At 43.5% G+C, this 21,751-nt stretch overlaps 1 protein-coding gene across 3 annotated transcripts in view; it reads right to left on the bottom strand.

Moving 5' to 3' along the window:
• SUSD4 (sushi domain containing 4) overlaps positions 1-21,751 on the bottom strand; it is a 199,141-nt gene that overhangs the window by 77,364 nt on the left and 100,026 nt on the right. For all 3 annotated transcript variants that reach the window (XM_053607512.1, XM_053607511.1, XM_053607513.1), the window contains exon 3: positions 7,715-7,927. In XM_053607512.1, the coding sequence (XP_053463487.1) occupies positions 7,715-7,927 (213 nt within the window). The remainder of the gene's footprint in view (positions 1-7,714; positions 7,928-21,751) is intronic.

Below are 21,751 nucleotides of genomic sequence, written 5' to 3'. Positions count from 1 at the left end.
ATCTTTTATAGCAATCCTGGTCATGTGTATGGGAGCCAAAATATTTTAGCAATCATTAACAAATGATTTTTGTTTCCTTTCTGCACTCTGCAAAGAACTGGAACAAAGGAGAATTAAGCAGGGAGACCCAGCAAGCAGGAACCGTGGCAGAAACCACTCTCCTCCCATGTTCTTTGCCCACCTTTAGGCACAACCAGGTAACAAAGGATATTGAGACAAAAAGTACAGGTGGAAGGGATCCCTGGTGGCACACTAAAATCACCTTGGGAGCTTTTAAAAATACCTATGGCCTCCCACTACCTACAACAACTAAAATAGTCCCTTGGATTGGGTCTTGCCTGCTTTTGTTGGTAAGAGTTCCCCCCAGGTGATTCTGAGCAGCAGCTTGGGTTGCTCCCCACCACAATATAGAAAGAGCACTGGACCAGGAGTCAGGACGCTGGGGCAATTCCTAGCTTACTTGCTGTGTGACGAGTGTAAGCCACTTAAAACTCAAACGGGCCTCAGCTTCTTCATCTGTACAAAGGATGACACTGATATTCTCAGATTCTAAGAATTAATGCTCTTTAAGGATCTCCCCGGAATCAAGAGAATCGTGTCGTCTTCTCTCTTGCAAGGCAACACCTACCGTATCCCTAAATAAGTGGGTCTCAAAATTTTTATAAGAATCAGCTGGGAGGTTTTTTCAATGCAAATTCCTTGGGCTTACACTAACATTTTAATGCAGGAGGTTTGAATATGTATTTTTAAAAAGTTGTGATGTAGGTGGGCCTTAGCACACACGTTAAGAACTAGGGCCCTGCATCCATGGGTTTCTACCAAGTTTATTCATAGGAAGATGACCTCTAAGAGGTATAGGCCCAGGGCCCTTATGATGTGTGTTACTTGCCTAGGAAAAATCATCTTTGGTCAGATGAGATGAGCATGTTGGAAAGCACAAACTTGGATTTGAACTCTGTCACTACCTACGAGAGCGTGAGAAATTCAGCCTCTCTGAGCCTCCAACTTTTATTTGCAAAATAAGGTGACAGAACCTACTTTGTAGGGCTGCTCTCATAATTACAGAAGGTAATCTTTACAAAGCATAGGCGTCTGATCCATATGAGGGACATCTCCTTAAAACACTGCAGTCTTGTTGAGAAAAGGCAGACAGAGGTGACACAGGGGCAGGCTCTGGGCAGGAAGACCAAGGGAGGCTCTGCCTGACATCTAGAGATGTTCCTTTAGGCACAATTCAAGGTCTGCCTCTCTGAATCCCTGTCGTTGTCAGCATCCCCAAAGTACAAGGAACTCAATTCACAGTGCCCTGTAGAGAACTCAGACTCAACTGTATGGACGATATTAATTGTGGCCAAAGCAAGTTTAAAATGTGTAGTAAGACAATCAAAAGTACGGAAGGAAAGAATGCCCATCTGCTTTCTCTGTGTGTGAATGATTAAAAACAGCTGAAGGCAATGGTGCTTGGAACCCAAATATCACTAAGAGCAGTAAAAGGAAAAGGCCGGGGAAATCAGCAACTCCTGAAGGAGGGCCACCTGACCCATGGCCAACCACTAAAAAAGACAGGCAAGGACAACAGGCTGCTGCTGGGCTCCCTTTCATACGTGGTGGAGGAGAACAGCCTGCTCGGACATGCAGGTGATAAGCTGTAATGTCCAGTGAGCGCCTGGGGCTGGCTGCTACACACAGAATGGCTACCACATGTCACTTGTGCCTGCACCTCCCTCCTAGATCAAGGGACCTCTCCTTGGACAAGACTGATGGGTTGAATGAGGTTGTTACGGGGCTGTGAGGCCAGTCCCACAGAAACAAACCATGTTTTCACCCTGCTCCGTGGCCACAACTTCCACCTTGGAGACTTGCTCTTCAGATGGCACAGCAGGTTGTCCCCAGGGTTCAAGCCAGAGCCCAGGGCTATATGGGAGGGTGTCTGTTCTCATGGTGAGCAGTGAAGGTGGGCTCGACTTATGACTCAGCGCTTCAGAGGGTACACTGAATGTGAAGCTTTAAACAATCCTTCTGTCTCCTCCTCGTCCTCTCTGCTCCCCCCCTGGCTTAAAGGAAGTGACTGGCCAACTGCGGAAGATGAATTTCCTGAGAGAGTCTTCTGTTCAGTTCATTTCAAAACAAGCACCACTCTGGGGAGACCCATGCAAGCTCCCTGAGCAGCATTATGTGAGGATTTAGAAGAGCCCCATGGCATTTTTAAGGCATTCTAGGAATCTGCTCTGGAAGGCTCTTACCTACACAAGCTGTCTGCTAGACCTGTGAGACTCCGGCTCTGTGAAAATACTTCATTTGCTTCATATGGATTTATATGAAATGGGCTTGAACCTAAATGGCCAATGCAACCAGTGTGTTGGCAGACCATTCAAGGTAGATGGTCAGGAAGAGTGGGAAAGGGTCTCTCTCCACCTTACAGAGAAGAGCTCTGTGAAGAAGTCCTCAAACAGGAAAACCTCATTTTATAAAAATTTAAGACTGCATCAGGTCTAGTTCCGAGAGCTCTAGACAGGATGTACCCCATGAAAGGAAACTCAAAGAAGCAAAGATTTGTCTTTCTACACCAGGAGAAAGTTGTGCCCAAAGTGCTCCAGAGACACCCTAAATCCACCCAGAAGCTGATGCTCCTGCTGGGACAGGTTCTCAACCTGTGGGTTGCGACCCCTTTGTAACAATGAAAATACATCGTGGCATTAGGAAGGTTGAGAACACTGTGCTAGAAGGATGTGGCTTTTAAAGGTGTAAACACCCTTCTCAGGAAGGAATTTGGGTGCTGAGCAACCCAAGACTTCCCCAAGACTAACACAGCCCAAGAACAGCGTGCAATTTACTATTTAGATCTCTGTTTAAAGACCAAAAACAAAAACCTCAATCTAGCTACTTACAGCTGATTTCATAAGGGTGAGATGTATTCTGTAGCCCAGCTACACCAAAAGGTGGTTAAGTAAGGAAATATTTACATTAATATCGACAATCAACAGGTTTTAGCAAGACATAGGCTGGTTCTTCTCCCCTCTGTCTCCATAATATATCCTGAATTGATTTTTAGTCCCTTTGTAATATTTACTTTTTAAATATACTAATTCTTCATGTCATGCAAACCAAAGTCTGAATACTGCAGTGCTAACTCCTGCCCCTGGCAAGGGTTTCAGGGAGGGAGAAGCATCTCTCCTTGTCTACAGAGGACACGAGTTGAGTAAGTGTGTGTAAAGTGAATTCAAGTAAAGTCAATTTAATTTCACCTCTACCTTTCCTTATGAAATGTAGCAAAGGGGTTTATTTACTCAGGGAAGGGGCCTAAGTCAACCGAGTTGAGTGATTTCAAAAAGGAAGTGGCCCAGACGGTGGCTCGCACTCTGGCCTGTCATCATTGTACATAGTATGTACTATGTCAGCAGCCCTGCATCCCATGTGGGATATCCTAGGTTGGCAGCACTGTGCCCACATGGGGCATATTTTAAGTCCTTTGCCACTTCCAGGGTCTCCTCTCTACTATATCTGTCATCTCCCCTGTTCCATGGGCCATAGACATTTTCACCTATGCTTAGGGTCACCCCAGCTCCAGTTTTGCAGAAGAGCTTGGAGAAGCATAGATATATCTCTCAGGTCAGAAACTCGGGGTGCCATAAAACGAATTCATTCCATTCATTGGTTCTGTGAGTCCAAACTTCTACAAATTGGTTCCACTTGGAAAAAGCAATTTAGATCAAAACGAGGGCTGTGTGAGAAGAGAGGGTGGTTGTACATGTGTAGGAATAACAGAGAGGGATCTATAAGCACCAGTACCACTCATTCTCTAGGGGGCAAACTGTCATAAAGCTTTTTAATGCAGATGAACTTGTTTTTCTAAAATCTGTGTCTCACAGTAAGTAAAGCAAGCAGACAGCCCTCAGAATGGGAGAAGATATTTGCAGGTTATGTCTCCGACAAAGGTTTAATAGCCAGAATCCACAGAGAACTCAAATGTATAAGCAAGAAAAGAACAAGTGATCCTATCGCAGGCTGGGCAAGGGACTTGAAGAGAAACTTCTCTGAAGAAGACAGGCGCACGGCCTACAGACATGTGAAAAAATGCTCATCATCTTTAATCATCAGAGAAATGCAAATCAAAACTCCTTTGAGATATCATCTAACACCAATAAGATTAGCCCACATCACAAAATCCCAAGCCCAGAGATGTTGGTGTGGAGTGGAGAAAAGGGAACACTTCTACACTGCTGGTGGGAATACAAATTAATACATTCCTTTTGGAAAGATGTTTGGAGAACACTCAGAGAACTAAAAATAGATCTGCCATTTAATCCTATAATTCCTCTACTAGGCATATACCCAGAAGACCAAAAATCACATCATAACAACGATATTTGTACCAGAATGTTTATTTTAGCCCAATTCGTAATTGCTAAGTCATGGAAAAAGCCCAAGTGCCCATCAATCCACAAATGGATTAATAAATTGTGATATATGTACACCATGGAATATTATGCAGCCTTAAAGAAAGATGGAGACTTTACCTCTTTCATGTTTACATGGAGGAAGCTGGAACATATTCTTCTTAGTAAAGTATCTCAAGAATGGAAGAAAAAGTATCCAGTGTACTCGGCCCTACTATGAAACTAATTTATGGCTTTCACATGAAAGCTATAACCCAGTTATAACCTAAGGGGGAAGGGGGAAAGGGACGGGAAGGAGGGGAGAGGTGGCGGAGGGAGGCTAATTGGTAGGATTACACCTGCGATGCATCTTACAAGGGTATATATGAAACTTAGTAAATGTAGAATGTAAATGTCTTAACACAATAACTAAGAAAATGCCAGGAAGGCTATGTTAACCAGTGTGATGAAAATGTGTCAAACGGTCTATAAAACCAGTGTATGGTGCCCCATGATCGCATTAATGTACACAGCTATGATTTAATAAAAAAAAAAAAGAAAAAGAAAAAATAAAATCTATGTCTCAGACAGGACTGGCCAGCAGTGTGAAAGACTGGATGGTGACAAGCCCTGGGGCTAGAAGAGGTCTGTTCCTAACTCATGATGTAACTCTGGGAAGGTTCTTAACTTCTTTGACACTCAGATTGTCTATTGGCCAAACAAGAACTAAATCGGAATGGGGCTTGGATTATAAAATTTTTTAAGTCCCTTCAACCCCAAACCTGGATGATGCCATTTGTTGGACTAAAGAGCTCTTGTGTAATTGACTGGAATGGGACTTCAGTAGAGGAAAAAGAAATGCTGGGTCAGAAGTAGTTACAGCTGTGCTGCTTACCCATCAGTTGTGTGACCTTGACAAAGTAAGTGAACCTCTCTGAGCCTCAGTTTCCTAGTCAAGAAATGAGAACACAAAGGCTCATCTAATAGGGTGATAGTGCATACTAAATAGGATAGGGAATATGAACGCACTTTCAAACTTCAATGACCTATAAAAATGTGATAATTTATTATTGTTATTACTATCATTACTACTATAAAACTTCATTAGCCTTCTAAGAATTACCTGGCAAGGGAAACAAATGAATTCAGCACTCCTTACTATTTGCCCAGGGTGCAAGGGCCATTTACAAAGCAGAAAAAAGAAAGTCTGGCTTCTTCGCTGCTATGTGGCATCCACAGTGTAGACGTCTAGGATCCCCCCTCCACCCTCCTATGTATAAATCACATAGAATAAAAAAGCCTAGGATGTGAACAATTATGATTTTCTCCACCACTAGGGCAACAAAAGCAATCTTTTTATACAGATCTTTCAAAGACCAACAAAATTACCACTAGTTAGAAAAATAAATACAATATTATACTTAGAGAGTTAAATACCTGTTCTTATAACTTTCCAAATGATAATTAGAGCACATCAGGACTGGATGCAGAGACCCAGGCCCTCCTTTGGAAACATGCAGTCTTGTTTTAGGGTGCATAATTAAAGGCATTGACTCCCCATTGCCACCCCACAGGTACAGCCCCTCTCTGCACTTTTGGGGCTAAGTGTTAAGAATTAAGCCTGCACCTCTGTATAATAGAAGCCTCCTACTCCAAGGTGATTTCTCAGTCCCTTTCTTGGAATTACTACATAGTATGTAGTCATGTACAGAGTTTGGAAAAAGCTTGTCTAAAAAGTGATAAACTTGGCTTGGCACCCATAGTACAGTGGTTATGGTGCTAGCCACATACACTGAAGTTGGCGGGTTCGAATCCAGCCTGGGCCAGCTAAACAACAATGACAACTGCAACAAAAAATAACCGGGCATTGTGGTGGGTGCCTGTAGTCTCAGCTACTTGGGAGGCTGAGGCAAGAGAATCGCTTAAGCCCAAAGGTTTGAGGTTGCTGTGAGCTGTGACACCACAGCACTCTACCAAGGGCAACAAAGTGAGACTCTGTCTCAAAAAACAAAACAAAAAAAAGTTCATCTTATCTAGGATGATAAAATAACACAGGCCTTCATCTCTGGGCTGTTCAGAAAGGCTGTTTTGGTTTTCTTTGTTCTCTGATGTTCCTGAGCTTGACTGGTTTTTAAGTACTGGGTAATATAAGCCATAGACTTTGGCAGAGAAACCTATGAATTTTTGAACCCAATGAACTTTAAATAGAATCTTAGGGAAACCACAGCTTGTGTGGGCTACATGCAAAAGGAAAAAAATGAATTTATTTTTAGAAACCTTAAATCATTATTATACTAATTTTGGCTTTTTAAAAAATACCCCCCAAATAAGAGCAACGATATCAAATACTTTAAGGGCAAGAACCATCTTACCCATTATTTTACAATTCCCATCAGGAAGAACATAATAGATCCTCAAAAATTCTTGTTGGATTAAATCTATTAAAAGTTTCATGAAGAAAATATATATTAAAGCAGAATAATAGTTTATATAACATTACTATAAAAAATCCATCCCAGAATTAAATCAAAAATGGTATTAACAAAAACTGAAACTAATTTCTAATGAACTCAATAAAATATAAGTACTATGCCTAACAGAAATCTGCGGCTAGATTTAATTTTTGATTCATGTCTAGTCCAACTTCAGCCTTGCTGATCCTCTGAGATATATCATCAACAATTTGGCTTTCCAATTAGTTAAACTCAATGCATTTTTTAAAACATAGAGTAAAAGCAAAAAAAAAAAGTATATAAAGTTGTTTCAGCCAACAGATGTAGGGTAATTGCTGGAAGTAAATGAGTATCTTGTCACTACCAATAAATACATTTAGGGATAATTGCTAGAAATAGATGTCTACCTTGTCAATCTGTCACTGCTTGTCACAGTTCTTGCTTAAATGAATCATAGCTAACAGAGAACTGATAAACAGTACTTTATTTAATCCTCTGAATAACACACATCTTCAGAGTCCCCAGATCAGTTCTCACACAATATATTTACTGTCCTTTTTATTGAGTCACATGGAAATGAATGCTGAGTTGGCAGCCTAATAAGAAATAGCCCTAAAGTTATCTGAGACACTCTCCTACATTGACAAAAATGATGATAAATTGGATTGTAATTGAGATAGAAGAAAAAGACTATTGCTTCTAATACAGAGATTAATTGATCCCCCACCCCAGTCCTCATTACACACTCCCACTTTCCAGCCGGCATGCAGGTTAACCCTGAAACAAAGAGAACCATCCAGGGTATTGAGCTCTCCGTCACACCACCCTGCGGCCCCTGCGAGCTGAGCCACCTGAGCGGCTTCCGTGGAGAGGTAAACACTGTACCTTCTTGCACACAGATGGGTTTATCACTTGGGATCCAGCCTAGAGTTCCATTAAGATGCTTCATGCATAGTCTCTTTGTAGAGCCCTTCAGCTTGAATCCGTCTTGGCAATGAAATCGGGTTACAGAGCTTTCAAAGAAAATCCCTCCGCTGGGGGTCCTGAAGCCATTCTCAGGGACACCAGGATCAGCACACACCTGAAGGTCATCGAACCCTGCATTGACAGAGAGAGGAAAAGGTGCCTCTGAATGTATTCTTCAAATGCCAAAGGTTTTCCTACATAAATAGCAGACACTGTACTATGTCATACACCTCAGAGAACTCCAGCCATACCACCAACAAAGCTAAGAACAGGAACAGGCCAGTGCACACTTTGTTCTGCTCTTTGGTTAGAAAAGCTCACCAGAGAGTTCAGTTCAATGGTCAAGTTATCTTTCAAGGAAGTTTTAGCAGCAGGGAGAAGAGGAAGTGTAAACAAACAGAAGGAACAGAAAATGACCAGAGCAGCAACAGAAGCACAAAATGCTAAAGAGAGTCCAGGAAGAAGAAGTGGTCAGGACAGGGTCCAGGAAAAGCTGGCACCTTAAAGGATGGGTAAAATTTCAAGACAGACCTCTGTGTGGAGGACCCATGGGTGGTTTCCTAACAGGGGCATGGCACAAGCAATGGCTGGGAACTGGGAGCCTACATGGTGTGTTTAGGAGAAGCAAGTGGGCATGACAGTTGTAACCAAGGGTGTGTCGAAGGCATGTGCTAGGAACATCCTTTTGCCCATCCCTGTGCCCCCATGCCCTGTATGCCAGGGGAACACTCACTCCTCAAGCCTCGCTCCAGTCTCTGCCCTTCTCGGATGCCCTTCTTAACCCCACTCTTCCCACCCCCTTCCCTGGCCTCGTCCCCACTTTGTAACACAGCTGTAACATGAACACAGCTTTATATTGAGTCATCTGCAGAACGGCACCTCTCATCACAGGCTGTGAGCCCTTTAAGGACAGGTCCTGTAGCTTTTTTGTCTTGGCATCCTCAGAATCTGTACCTGTATCCTGCATGGAAAGTGCTCCACCATATTTGCTAAGTGAATAAATGAGATTACAGGACTGACTGAGGGAGAGATAGCTCAGAGCTCAGGCAACATTCCAGGCAAGGGTGTGGGTAAGAGGTGATGGACTTGAGAGGGCACAGGACTGGTGGACAGCATGGAGGATGCCCGTGTCTCACACACTTTGGTTCCAGACACCCCCCTTTTGTCAACTTGGGGTTGAATGTTGGATCTCTCTAAGGGAGAGATCTTAGGTATTTGGGGCCCAGAGAGCTGGGATAAAGGCAGATCTTTCAAACATACACAGATGGCATGGACTGGTGAGGGAGGGCCTGCGATAAGGGAGAGTCTGCTATAGGCATAATGCTCCAAATGTGCCCTCAAAGGGAGAGAACCAGAAATGTCTGAGCCCTACGAAAGCATTCTATTTCATTTTCTTACAAACAAAATCAATTGACAAATTGACAAATCCTTACTGCACAGGCACCAATAATAAATATGCATAACTGTATCCAGATGGGGGTTGGTAAGTGCTGGGGGATGGAAGTAGATGAATATCTTGTCACCCACCTCCAGCACAGCCTGCTGGTACCAGATGAAGCTGGACACCATTGAGATGCAGCAGAGGAGACTCACCCCAGACATAGGAGGTTTTCAGGGAATGCTCAGATATGAGACTCGTGAGATATTTGATCCTCTCCAACAGATTGGGCTTGCAAAAGGTTCTCACCTGGGAAGCGAATTCCCCCCAAACCAGCTGTCAGGTACTCATGTAGGACTCATGGGCTTCACTTCCTACCTGGCCTCATGATGCCAGACCCTCTGACAGAGTTGCTGGGCTGAAAGCCACATGGCACAAGAGGCACAGCATTAGCAAGATGTCCAGAATTCACTGGTAAAGAGCCCACCTGGGTGGAGATGATGAGGAACTGCGAAGCCAGAGAAAAGCCAAGAAGGAAGGCAAGAGGAGGGGACAGCTAGTCCAGTACCTGTTGGGGGTTAGTGTTTGAGAACTGTGGAATTTCTTTTATTTATATATATATATATTTTTTATTTATATATTTTTTATATATATATATATTTCAGGTTAATGTGAGGGTACAAACAACTAAGTTACAATGTTGCGTTTATTAGGTAGAGTCTCTCTTGTAGTAGTGTCCCACACCCAACCCCCACACCCAAGAGGTATGCCATACATCCTAACATTATGCCTGTGAAGTGTGGGAACTGTGGAGTTTCAAGGCTACTGTGGCAATCTAGGTGACAGCTTGTGAGTTAGAAATAAGGCAGAGGCAGTGGAACAGGGAGGGCCGCAAGAGACATTAAGGACACAGGTCACATCATAAAATCTGGTGACTGGCTGGGTGGGGGCCAAGTTAGGAAGGTTAGAATACAGGCTTTTAGGACACCTCCCTGGCTCTGACATCAGCAATGGGGTAGGTGGTGCCAGGCACTCAGGTCAACAGAACAGATGGAGTCTGTGCCTGGGGAGAAGACAGGGAAGTCAGTGTAGAGCATAGGAAGTCTGAGTTCTCAGTGACACCCAGATAGTGAGGTCTGAGGGGTGTCTCCTCCAGCTGGCCATCAGCTGGAGAATAGACTAGAAACTCATGCACCCTGTACCATGAGTCCATACACAAGAGGGAGTTGAAGGCATGGGTGACCACTTTCTGTGGATGCTAATGGTGTGAGGGGAGGAGCAGCTGAAGACACAGGATGAAAGGGCTCCAAAAAGGACATGGAGAATCAAAGGTCATCGAGGAGAAGGAAGATCTGACTGGTGTTTCAGAAGCGAGGGAATGAGTTTCAGGAAGGAGGAACAGGCAGCTGCATCAGTGTCACCCACTGGCCAACTAAGTGGAGGGCTGAAAAAGTCTACTGGCAGAAGATGGACAACCCAGGGACTCTGCCATGACAGGCGCTGGGATAGGAAAGAACTGAGGGAGGAAGCTTGTCTTCTGAGCCTAAAGAGAGAAGGGCGAAAGTATGTGTGGACTGATCTTTTCAGGATGTTTGTAAGAACAGAACATAGGGAGGTGGCTGACCATACTGGGGTCAATAAAGGGTTTCTATTGTATTAAAAAATTTAAATGAGAGGCAGCACCTGTGGTTCAGTGAATAGGATGCAGGCCCTGTATACCGAGGGTGGTGGGTTCGAACCCAGCTCCAGCCAAACTGCAACAAAAAAATAGCTGGGCATTGTGGGCGCCTGTAGTCTCAGCTACTTGGGAGGCTGAGACAAGAGAATCGCCTAAGCCCAAGAGCTGGAGGTTGCTGTGAGCTGTGATGCCACAGCACTCAACTGAGGGCAACAAAGTGAGACTCTGTGTCAAAAAAAAAAAGTTTTACATGAAAGTGATCTCAAAGTGTCTCTACACTGCAATCAGAAAAACCTTGAAGAATGAAAGCTTATGAATGAAAGGTTGTGAGAGGAGGCAGGTGGGGTGTTACCCTCACCTGCATATGGAAAAGGTGGGGGACCCAAATCTTGGAGGAGAGACCCATCTCCCACTGCAACAGAAAGGGAAATCATGCCAGAACCTCTCCTGAGGGAAGAACATTCCCCACAGTGTGCTCATCCTTCAGGACATGGTTCTGACCTTCTCTTGCTCTTTCTTCTAATCTAGGTGCTCTGGGCTAACCTCTCTCAGAGCATTCCTCATATTATCTTCACCAGTCTACTCAGCTATCTCTTCCACTGGGCTGTGAACTCTAGATGGCGGACAGCACATCTTATTCTTCACTTCCTCAACACCTAGCATGGTGTATGGGGCAAGGTGGCCATTCTACAAATGCTGCTAATGAAGGATAGATGGACGGGTGGAATGAGCAGATGGATGAATGGATGGATGAGCGGATGGATGGATGGATGGGTAGGTGGATAGATGAATGGATATATGGGCAGATGGAAAAACAGATGGACAGATGGGTAAATGGATATATAGACAGATGAAAAATAGATGGATGAGTAGATGGATGGTTGGGCAGATGGACAAATAAATGGACAGATGGATATATAGATTAATGGATAGAAAGATAGATAGATGGATGCATGGTTGGGCAGATCAATAGATGCATTGATGAACGGATGAATGAACAAATGGTAAGTGGGAGGGTGAAGACACATGCCAGCTTTTCTTCTAGACCCATTAAATACCATCCCTAACCATGAAACAGAAACCTCTATGGCACCAACACTCTTAAAAGCTCATGTCTTCCACAGACAAGGGAAGACAGCACAGACTCTCCTAACACTCTTTCACCTTCCTCTCTTCTCCCAAACTAAATAGACTGTATTCCTTAATTTTTTTACCCTTCTCCCAATTTGCAGCCCCAAACACCCCGGCTCTCTTCTTCCCTCTCCCATGTGAGGGCCAGAGATGGCTCGAGGAGAGGGACTTAACTGAGACATGTATGTCCACCAACAGGCACCTTTTGGCTAGTCACCCCTGCTACCAAATGACACATGCTGACTGCTGAGTCCCAGACACAGACCCCTCAGCCAGCTGTGCCACCTTACCCTGCCCTTGGCCACAAAACTGTTCTCTCTCGGAGGATAGATAATTCAAAGAAGAGCTGAAGACTCAGCCCTGAATCTGTTAGAAAAATAACCCATTCACAAATAAATAAATTACGGGAGTTCACGAAAATTACAACATGAGAACAGTCCAATTTCCTCATGAATCAAACTTTGTACTTTTTCTTTACTATTCCTTCCCTGTAAAAGAACACTCCTGTGTACCGCCTCCACTTCCATGTAACCATAACTAACCTCTGACTGTGTGCGTATGACTGGGACAGTGTTGGTGATCAGGAATGCTGCTGGCCATGGAACCAGCCATTGGCAGAGAACAGGGGAGGGAGAACAAACTGAAAAGACAGTGATCGGGAGATCAGAAGGCACAAAAAGAAAACATTCTTCATCTTGGACAACTAATCCCAATGGAGCAAGCTGGTAATTTTCTAGAGCCTGCCAGAACTTCGGATTCCACTTTTCAAATTATCCCTAAGTGGATGAATTCTCCATCTGGTCCATTTTCCTGAAAAGCTATTCTCATAGTGTCCTCCCATAATGCTGGTAATCAGCTCCATCAGGTAGCATGTCCATTAAGGAGTGGGCTGGTTTAGATGTTAAGGAAGAGGAATGTCATTTGCATGCAGGCCCACACAAGTAATCTTATCCTAGGACCCTATATCCTTCAAGTCCCAACTATGCTTCCCATCCTTCATATTTTGCTCATGCTTGAGAACTAAGTAGCCACAGCTTGGAGAAAAGATATCACAGAATGGTTCTCAATATGTTTGCTTTGGGAAGGAGTGGGAGGAGAAGGGAATGTTCCATTTTAATCAGCCCTCTGAACTAGCATCCCTTAGCAGTTCCTCCTGAATTTAAAGCAGAGTGGAGCACTTATATATACAAGACAGCCTTTGTGATAGTTAATTTTATGTGCCAACTTGACTTGGCAGGGGGTGCCCAGCCATTTAGTTAAACATGATTCTGGAGGTGGAAGGGGCTGTGAGGGTGTTTCTAGATAAGATTAACATTTGAATGGGTGGTCTGAGAAGAGCAGAGGCCCTCAGATGGTGACTGAGCCTAAATAGAGCACATGGTTGAGTAAGGAAGAATTCTTTTCTCTCTGCCTGTCTCTAAGCTGAGACATCAGCCTCTTCCCTTGGGTTTGGACTCAGATGGGAACTTACATCATTGGCTCTCCTGGCTCTCAGGCCTTTGGACTCAGACTAGAACTATACCACCAGCTCTTTTGGGTCTCTGGGAGATGTTTATCTCTATCCTATTGGTTCTGTTTTTCTGGAGAGCATAGACTCGCACAGGCTTCTGAAAGATACTCAGGCACTTTAAAAAGAAAAATGACACAAATGCTGACTGTACCCACCTCCAGAGGATGCTGCTTCTCTCTGGATCCCTGAGTTCCAGTAAGCAGCCATCGCTGGGTGCTGGGGGGTGGGGCGGGGGGAAGGGACAGTACGTGGGCCCTGGGGTCTAAGCAGCCCAGGTACAGAGTGCTGGTCTGCACTCCCTGACCCCCACAACTGCACCCTGCACTGACAGCATCACCCTACTGGTGCTGACTTTCCTGCCCAGCATTTATGACCCCAGGAGTAAACCAAGGGCAGAGTTGTAATTTGGACTCTGCTTCTCAATGGAGGCCAAGATCTTCCTTTTTTCTTTTCTCCTAACCAAAAACTGTAACAGAGATTGAGAGTTCCCTTCTCTTCTCACACAAAGAAATGCATAAAACCCTCAGTCTCATTATGAGGTCTTGACACTTCTGGTTTGGTTACTTTTGAGCCTGCTGAAACCTACCAGACAGTTTTACTGTGAGCGGCATAAGAAGTCTTTGAAAAGAATCATAAAAATGAAAGAGGTGTGAAAAGCAATCTTTTGGGCTATTATAAGTGAAAAGTCATATTCTAGAAAGGAAGAGTGTATCAAATGTAACCAAATCAATTTAGAACTAAGGCTGGTTTCTATTTGTCTGCAAACTGCTAATGAGGCTTTGGAGGAAGAAACAGGATATAGACACAAACATTGATTTTGTATGCATTTGATTAGGAGAGGGTCCTGGGGCTAGGTGAGAAAGGGGCATCCCTGTGAAAGTTTATTTTTTTTTATTTATTTTTATTAAACCATAGCTGTGTACATTAGTATGATCGTGGGGCACCATACACTTGGTTCACAGATCGTTTGACACATTTTCATCACATTAGTTAACATAGCTTTTGTAGCATTTTCTTAGTTATTTTGCTAAGACCTTTACATTCCACATTTACTAGGATTCACATATACCCTTGTAAGATGCACCGCAGGTGTAATCCCATTAATCCCCCTCCTTCCCCCTCCCTCCCCCCTCCCTCCCCTCCCTTTCCCCTTTCTCCCTATTCTTAGGTTATAACTGGGATATAGCTTTCATGTGAAGGTCCTACATTAGTTTCATAATAAGGGTGAGTACATTGGGTACTTTTTCTTCCATTCTTGAGACACTTTACTAAGAAGAATATGTTCCAGCTCCATCCATGTAAACATGAAAGAGGTAAAATCTCCATCTTTTTTTAAGGCTGCGTAATATTCCATGGTGTACATATACCACAATTTATTGATCCATTCGTGGATCAATGGGCACTTGGGCTTTTTCCATGACTTAGCAATTATGAATAGGGCTGCAATAAATATTCTGATACAAATATCTTTGTTATGGTGTGATTTTTGGTCTTCTGGGTATATGCCCAGTAGGGGGATTACAGGATTGAATGGCAGATCTATTTTTAGATCTCTAAGTGTTCTCCATATCTCTTTCCAAAAGGAATGTATTAATTTGCATTCCCACCAGCAGTGCAAAAGTGTAGAAAAAGAAGGAAGACTACCCAACACATTCTATGAAGCAAACATCACCCTGATCCCCAAACCAGGAAAAGACCCAACAAGAAAAGAAAATTATAGACCAACATCACTAATGAATATAGATGCAAAAATATTCAACAAGATTCTAACAAACAGAATCCAGCAACATATCAAACAAATCATACATCATGACAAGTCGGTTTTATCCCAGGGTCTCAAGGCTGGTTCAATATACGTAAATCTATAAATGTAATACAGCACATAAACAAATTAAAAAACAAAGACCATATGATTCTCTCAATCGATGCAGAAAAAGCTTTTGATAACATCCAACATCCATTCATGATTAGAACACTTAAGAAAACTGGTATAGAAGGGACATTTCTTAAACTGATAGAGGCCATCTACAGCAAACCCACAGCCAATATCATATTGAATGGAGTTAAATTGGAATCATTTCCACTTAGATCTGGAACCAGACAAGGCTGCCCATTGTCTCCATTGCTCTTTAACATTGTAATGGAAGTTTTAGCCTGTGAAAGTTTAAACAGATGTGTTTGCAAATTTTAACTGGAATCAAGACCAACTTCCAAGTCTTGCATCCTACCCCACCTGACCCCTGCAACAGCACTTACTGTTAGTCTCCCATAGTTGGCATTAAACCCACCTTAGCAGTCATCTGGTCTGACCCCATTGTTTCCCCAAGAAGCACACTGAGGCTGGAGCAGTTAAGGGATCACACTCATGGCTCCACTGGCCACTGTGAAGCTGGAATTAAAACCTGGTCTGGATCTTCTGACTCCCAGTCCAGGGATCATGCCACTTAGCAGTGTTCTCTCCACTTAGCCTCTCCATTTCATATATCAGTTTGCAAATGACCCAAACCTTCATGTATAAACTCTTCAAGGGAAAGAACATTTTAAAACATTTCTGAGTCCCCTTATCTGTTAAAACAAGGCTGGGCAAATGGCAGTGTTGAAATGTTTACTGAATCCATACAACACATGGTTCCCTCAAAGCCGACACCTCCCAGCCCGCAGTCTCAGCGTGGTGGGGCCAGGGACCCTGACTCGTCACTTAAAACAGCCAAGAACCCAAGTGGTCATCCTCAATCATCTATGAGCCACAGGAGAGGTATGCACTACATTCCTGGTGAAGAAAGATGTTCTTGGGGAGAACACAACTGAATCCCAGACAGAAGTTTCACAAAATAGAGTTGGTCCTAGAGACCGGAGTGCATACTGCCCTTCGCAGTAGAAGCACAGAGAGAGAAAGAGTGACAAACTTGAGGAAATCCCTTCTAGACTGCGTAAGAGCTTTTCTCTATTACTTCTAAACATTCTAACTCCAGCTTCCCACCAGTTGAAGTCTGACTTTTTCTCATTACCAGCAATGCAGTTGTGTTTCTTTTAAACTACCTGACTAGTAAAATATCTCTATGCTGCAACATACCTACATGCTGGGAAGGGAACTCTTTTGTCCCATTAGAGAAACGTCTTCAAAACACCTTTCCCATTTTTAAAGATGGAAAGTTTAGAGACCTGGGCTTGTTGAATAATGGATGGTGTTGGTCCTGAGGATGTGCTTGCTGATGAGGGGCCTCCTATCCACCTGCTCACTCCAACACACATATCCCTCTCCCCACCAAGAAGTTCCACCATCACAAAAATCCTTTGATCCTAGAAATACCTGAACTCGTTTTTCTAAATCAACAAGTCCATTGCTAGCCTGTTTTATCCAGAATAAGATAAATACCCAGAAACTATTTGAGCTAGGACTATGTCTAAAACAAGGTATCAACAATCAAAAGAAGAGGAAGAGAGAGAGAGGCAATAATAAAGAAGCCCTATTAGGCAAAGCCAATGAGCAAATCAACCAAGTGTCTAATTCTAAAACACCATGCTCCTAGCTGTTGGGGGGTCTGACAATGCAGACCTACCTGGCATGCTGGAAGCTTCCAGCCACCTTGGTCAGCTATACTTTGGGCTGGCCCATGTCCTGGCCACCAAGGCCCATCCTGACATTGCTTCAAGGTGTGTGTCTGCACCAGTGACACATGGAAGACTCCTCCTGAACCGGAAGTTCTAAGGAGGTTCTACCTGTCCTGGGGGCCCACCTGGAGCCAAGGTCTGGCTCAAACTTTCAGAGGACCACCACACTCCCACTCCCCATAAAGTTCAGGATTGGCCAAACATCTCCTTAGCATCAGTGCTAGAAAGACTGAATAAACTGCATCCCAGGGCTTCACAGGGATACCTTGGCTCTCAAAGAGATGGAGCAGAAAGACAGCCCATCCAAGCTAACTTGCCTCCAGAAAAGAGGGCAGTGTGGGCCAGAGGAGACCCTCACAAGAATAAGAGAAGGTCTCAGAACCAGCATGCAGGGAAACAACGGGAGATACAAACACATTGTTAATATTACAAATAAAACCAATGGGAAAATGGGATTGCTTTATACAAATTTTTTGATAACTCACATTCCCATAACAAGATAATTAAGTGTTTCTTGACCTTCTCTCTTACAGTGTAAACAATTTCCCTGTTTGGCAAAATCTCAGCTCTTTGTTTTTAAAAAGAATAAAGAAGAAAGGGAATAAAGTGTTTTTAAAAATAGACATGAGGAAAGAAAAGTCATAATCTCTTTATTTATTTCTCCATCAACAAACTGTGCTGGACACCACGGGGAAAAGGTGCTGATCGGCATTCATTCAACAAACAGTGAGAACCTGACCCTCCCAAAGAGTGAGTGAGCTTATATCCTAGGACATTCAATGGATTTTTACCTGCAAGCTGTGGCCTTATAGTAGTAGATCCTATAATCATTTGAAGGGTCACAACTAGCATTCTTCAGAAATGATGTGAAATAGAAAGGAAAAGTCAGCGTGCCTCTTGCATAGTGAGGCGAGCATGGTTTTGTGTGGTTTTATTCATTTCATTTGTATGCACACGCTCGTTTGCTATTATTTCTCTCAGTGGTCATAATCAGAAAAGTTTGAAAACACTGCACGGCTTTCAACATACTCCACCTTGTCATATTTGCAAATAGCTTCAAGTAACATAGCTGGTGCTTAAAGGCACAGGTTGTAGAGGGAGACCAGGTGTTTTGAATCCCAACTCTGCCATTTTCTAGCAGTGCAATCTTGGGTACATTACTTCTCTGTGCCTTTGATTTCTTTATATATAAAATGGATATTATAATAATAGTACCTTCTTTCTAAGGCAGATGTGCACTGTAAGACAGATGTATTAATAAATACATGTAGAGCAGTCACTGGTGCACAGTAAGTGCACAATAAATGTATCAAGGTGTTGTGTTATTAATATTCAACCACCAGTTCCCTAAAGAATAAAAACAGGAAATAGTAAATTGCCACATTGAGAGAGGGCCTGTGAACAGGAGGCTTCTGCAAGTTAAGATAGACCTCCAGCTGACAGCCCACAGGAATAGGGGTCTGTGCCCTACAACACCTGTAACTTAATTCTCCCAACAAATTGAATGAGCTTCAGTGAGGACCCTGAGCTGCAGAAGAGAACTGCTTCCAGCTCATAGCTAGGTTGCAGAATTTTGAAACCTTGAACAGAGGACCTAGTTGAGCCAGGTCTGATCTGCTGAACTATAAGAGGAAAAAATGGTGTTGCTGTAAAGGTGCTAAATTTGTGGTAATTGGTTCCACAACCATAGAAAACCAAAGCAAGTTCCACACACCTCCCTGTCAGAGTGCAAGTAACAGAGGCTGCCTCTTTTGCTTCTTCAACCAGCTCCTCTTCTGCAGATGAAGAATTCGATCCGGAGCTTTCCTCCCAGTCAAAGGAAAAGAAGACACTGAGGAGAAACCGGAAGCCGGAAAAAGCAATGAAGCAATTAGTTAAGCAAGAAGAATTGAAAAGACTCTATAAGGCTCAGGCCATCCAGAGGCAGCTGGAGGAGGTGGAAGAGCAACAGAGGGCTTCTGAGATCCAGGGCATGCAGTTGGAGAAGGCATTGTGAGGAGAAGCAGAAACCTAAGAAAGGCCCACAGCCGGCGCTCAGGACGTGCACAGATGAGCCTGGGGCCTGCAGCTGCTACTGCTGCCAGAAGTATACAAAGTAATAAAAGAAAATATATTGATCAGCCACCCAGACCTCGGTAAGAGCTGCACGACCTGGACCTCCGTAAGAACTGCTTCACAACTACCATCGGCGCCCACCCAGACCTCCGTAAGAGCGGCGCTGGGACCAGTGACCCACCATGCCCGCTGGGCCTCCACACACCCTGACCAGGAACTAAGGGAGACGTGCAACCCTACATCCTCCCTCCTGTACCCTCCCTGCCTCCACACCGGCCCACTGGTCTGGCCAGGGACTCTGATACCACGTGCACTCTGGAGCCCTCCCAGCCTCTGCACAGAGCCCTTCTCCTGGCCAGAGACTGCTGGAGCCTTGGGGCCTCTGTGCCAAAGTCACTGGGTGCCACGCACTCACAGAACGATGTGCACCGCCCCCTCCGCCCACTCCACCCTGTTGCTGGATCAAGGTGTGTCAACACTCCAGAGCTGCTCCCACAATCAGAACTCCCTGGCTGGGGAAGCCCCAGAGGAACTACACAGGGTCACTCCCTACAAAGATCCAGCAACAATAGAGTGAACCTGCTGGGGTCTAATCTTGGAGAGACACCTCCCCAACTCTGAGGACGACCAGAGGCAACGGGGGATAAAAATCATGAGGCCAAATCAATAGAAAATCTCTGGCAATATGAATAATCAGAGAAGATCAACTCCCCCAAGGATCACTGGGGCAGACATGGAACAAGATCCCATGCACAAACAAATAGCTGAGATGTCAGAAATCGAATTCAGAATCTGGATAGCAAATAAGATTGAATTAGAATTCCAAGCAGTAACACAAAAGATATCTCAAGAATTCAATGAATGCAAAGGCCAAATGACCAAAGATTTTGGCACATTGAGACAAGAAGTTGCAGCCCTCAAAGATCTGAGAAACACAGTAGAATCCCTCAGTAACAGAATGGAGCAAGCAGAAGAAAGGATTTCTGACATTGAAGACAAAGCTTTCAAATGCTCCCAAACTCTCAAAGAGGAAGAGAAATGGAGGGCAAAAACAGATCACTCTCTCAGAGAGCTCTGGGATAATTTGAAGAAAACCAATATTCGTCTTATAGGGATCTCCAAAAGTGATGAAGTGGCTTCACCAGGCACAGAGTCTCTTCTCCATGAGATTATGAAGGAGAACTTTCCAGACATGCCAAGAGATTCTGAAATTCAGATAGCAGACAGTTTCAGAACTCCAGCATGACTCAACCCAAATAAGACATCCACCAGATACATCATAATCAATTTCGCTAAAGATAATATGAAAGAGAAAATCCTGAAAGCAGCCAGACAAAAGAAAACCATTGCCTACAAGGAGAGGAATATTAGAATAACTGCAGATCTCTCTGAAACCTTTCAAGCTAGAAGAGGATGGTCATTGACTTTTAATCTCCTAAAACAAAATAACCTTCAACCCAGGATCCTGTACCCAGCTAAACTGAGTTTCATTTATGACGGAGAAATTAAATACTTTAATAACATTCACATGTTGAAGAAATTTGCCATAACTAAACCAGCTCTCCAGGATATTTTCAGAATTATCCTACATAAAGACAAGCGTAATCCTCCACCACAAAAGTAAACCCACCCAGAAAATTTTGATCAAATTCCAACTTCCACAGTCACAAAAGGATGAGAAATGTCCACCAGACTCTCGAAAGGCTTATCAATATTCTCAATTGATGTGAATGGTTTAAACTGTCCTCTAAAGACGCACACGTTGGCTGACTAGATACAAAAACTCAAGCCAGATATCTGCTGCATACAGGAATCTCGCCTTACATTAAAAGACAAAGTGAAGGGATGGTCATCTATACTCCAGGCAAATGGAAAGCAGAAAAAAGCAGGCGTTGTAATCCTTTTCACAAGATGCATTAGGCTTTAAACCAACCAAAATAAGGAAGGATAAGGATGGACACTTCATATTTCTTAAAGGCAATACTCCATATGATGAGATTTCAATTATTAATATTTATGCACCCAACCAGAATGCACCTCAATTTATAAGAGAAACTCTAACAGACATGAGCAACTTGATTTCCTCCAGTCCCATAGTACTTGGAGATTTTAACACCCCTTTAGCAGTGCTGGATAGATCCTCCTAAAAGAAGCTAAGCAAAGAAATTTTAGATTTAAACTTAACCATTCAATATCTGGACTTCACAGACATGTACAGAACATTTCATCCCAACAAAACTGAATACATATTCTTCTCATCAGCCCACAGAACATACTCCAAAATCGACCACATCCTAGGCCACAAATATAACCTCAGCAAATTTTAAAAAATAGAAATTATTCCTTGCATCTTCTCAGACCATCGTGGAATAAAAGTTGAACTCAATAACAACAGGAACCTGCATACCCATACAAAAACATGGAAGCTAAACAACCTTATGCTGTAGGATAGATGGGTTATAGACGAGATTAAGAAGAAATTCACCAATTTTTTGGAACAAAACAACAATGAAGACATGAATTATCAGAACCTCTGGGATACTGCAAAGGCAGTCCTAAGAGGGAAATTTATAGCACAGCAAGCCTTCCTCA

The sequence above is a fragment of the Nycticebus coucang genome, chromosome 10 (genome assembly GCF_027406575.1).
Source record: "Nycticebus coucang isolate mNycCou1 chromosome 10, mNycCou1.pri, whole genome shotgun sequence".
Lineage (NCBI taxonomy): Eukaryota > Metazoa > Chordata > Mammalia > Primates > Lorisidae > Nycticebus > Nycticebus coucang.
Note: the sequence above shows the minus strand (reverse complement) of the source record. Positions and strands in the feature narration are given on the sequence as shown.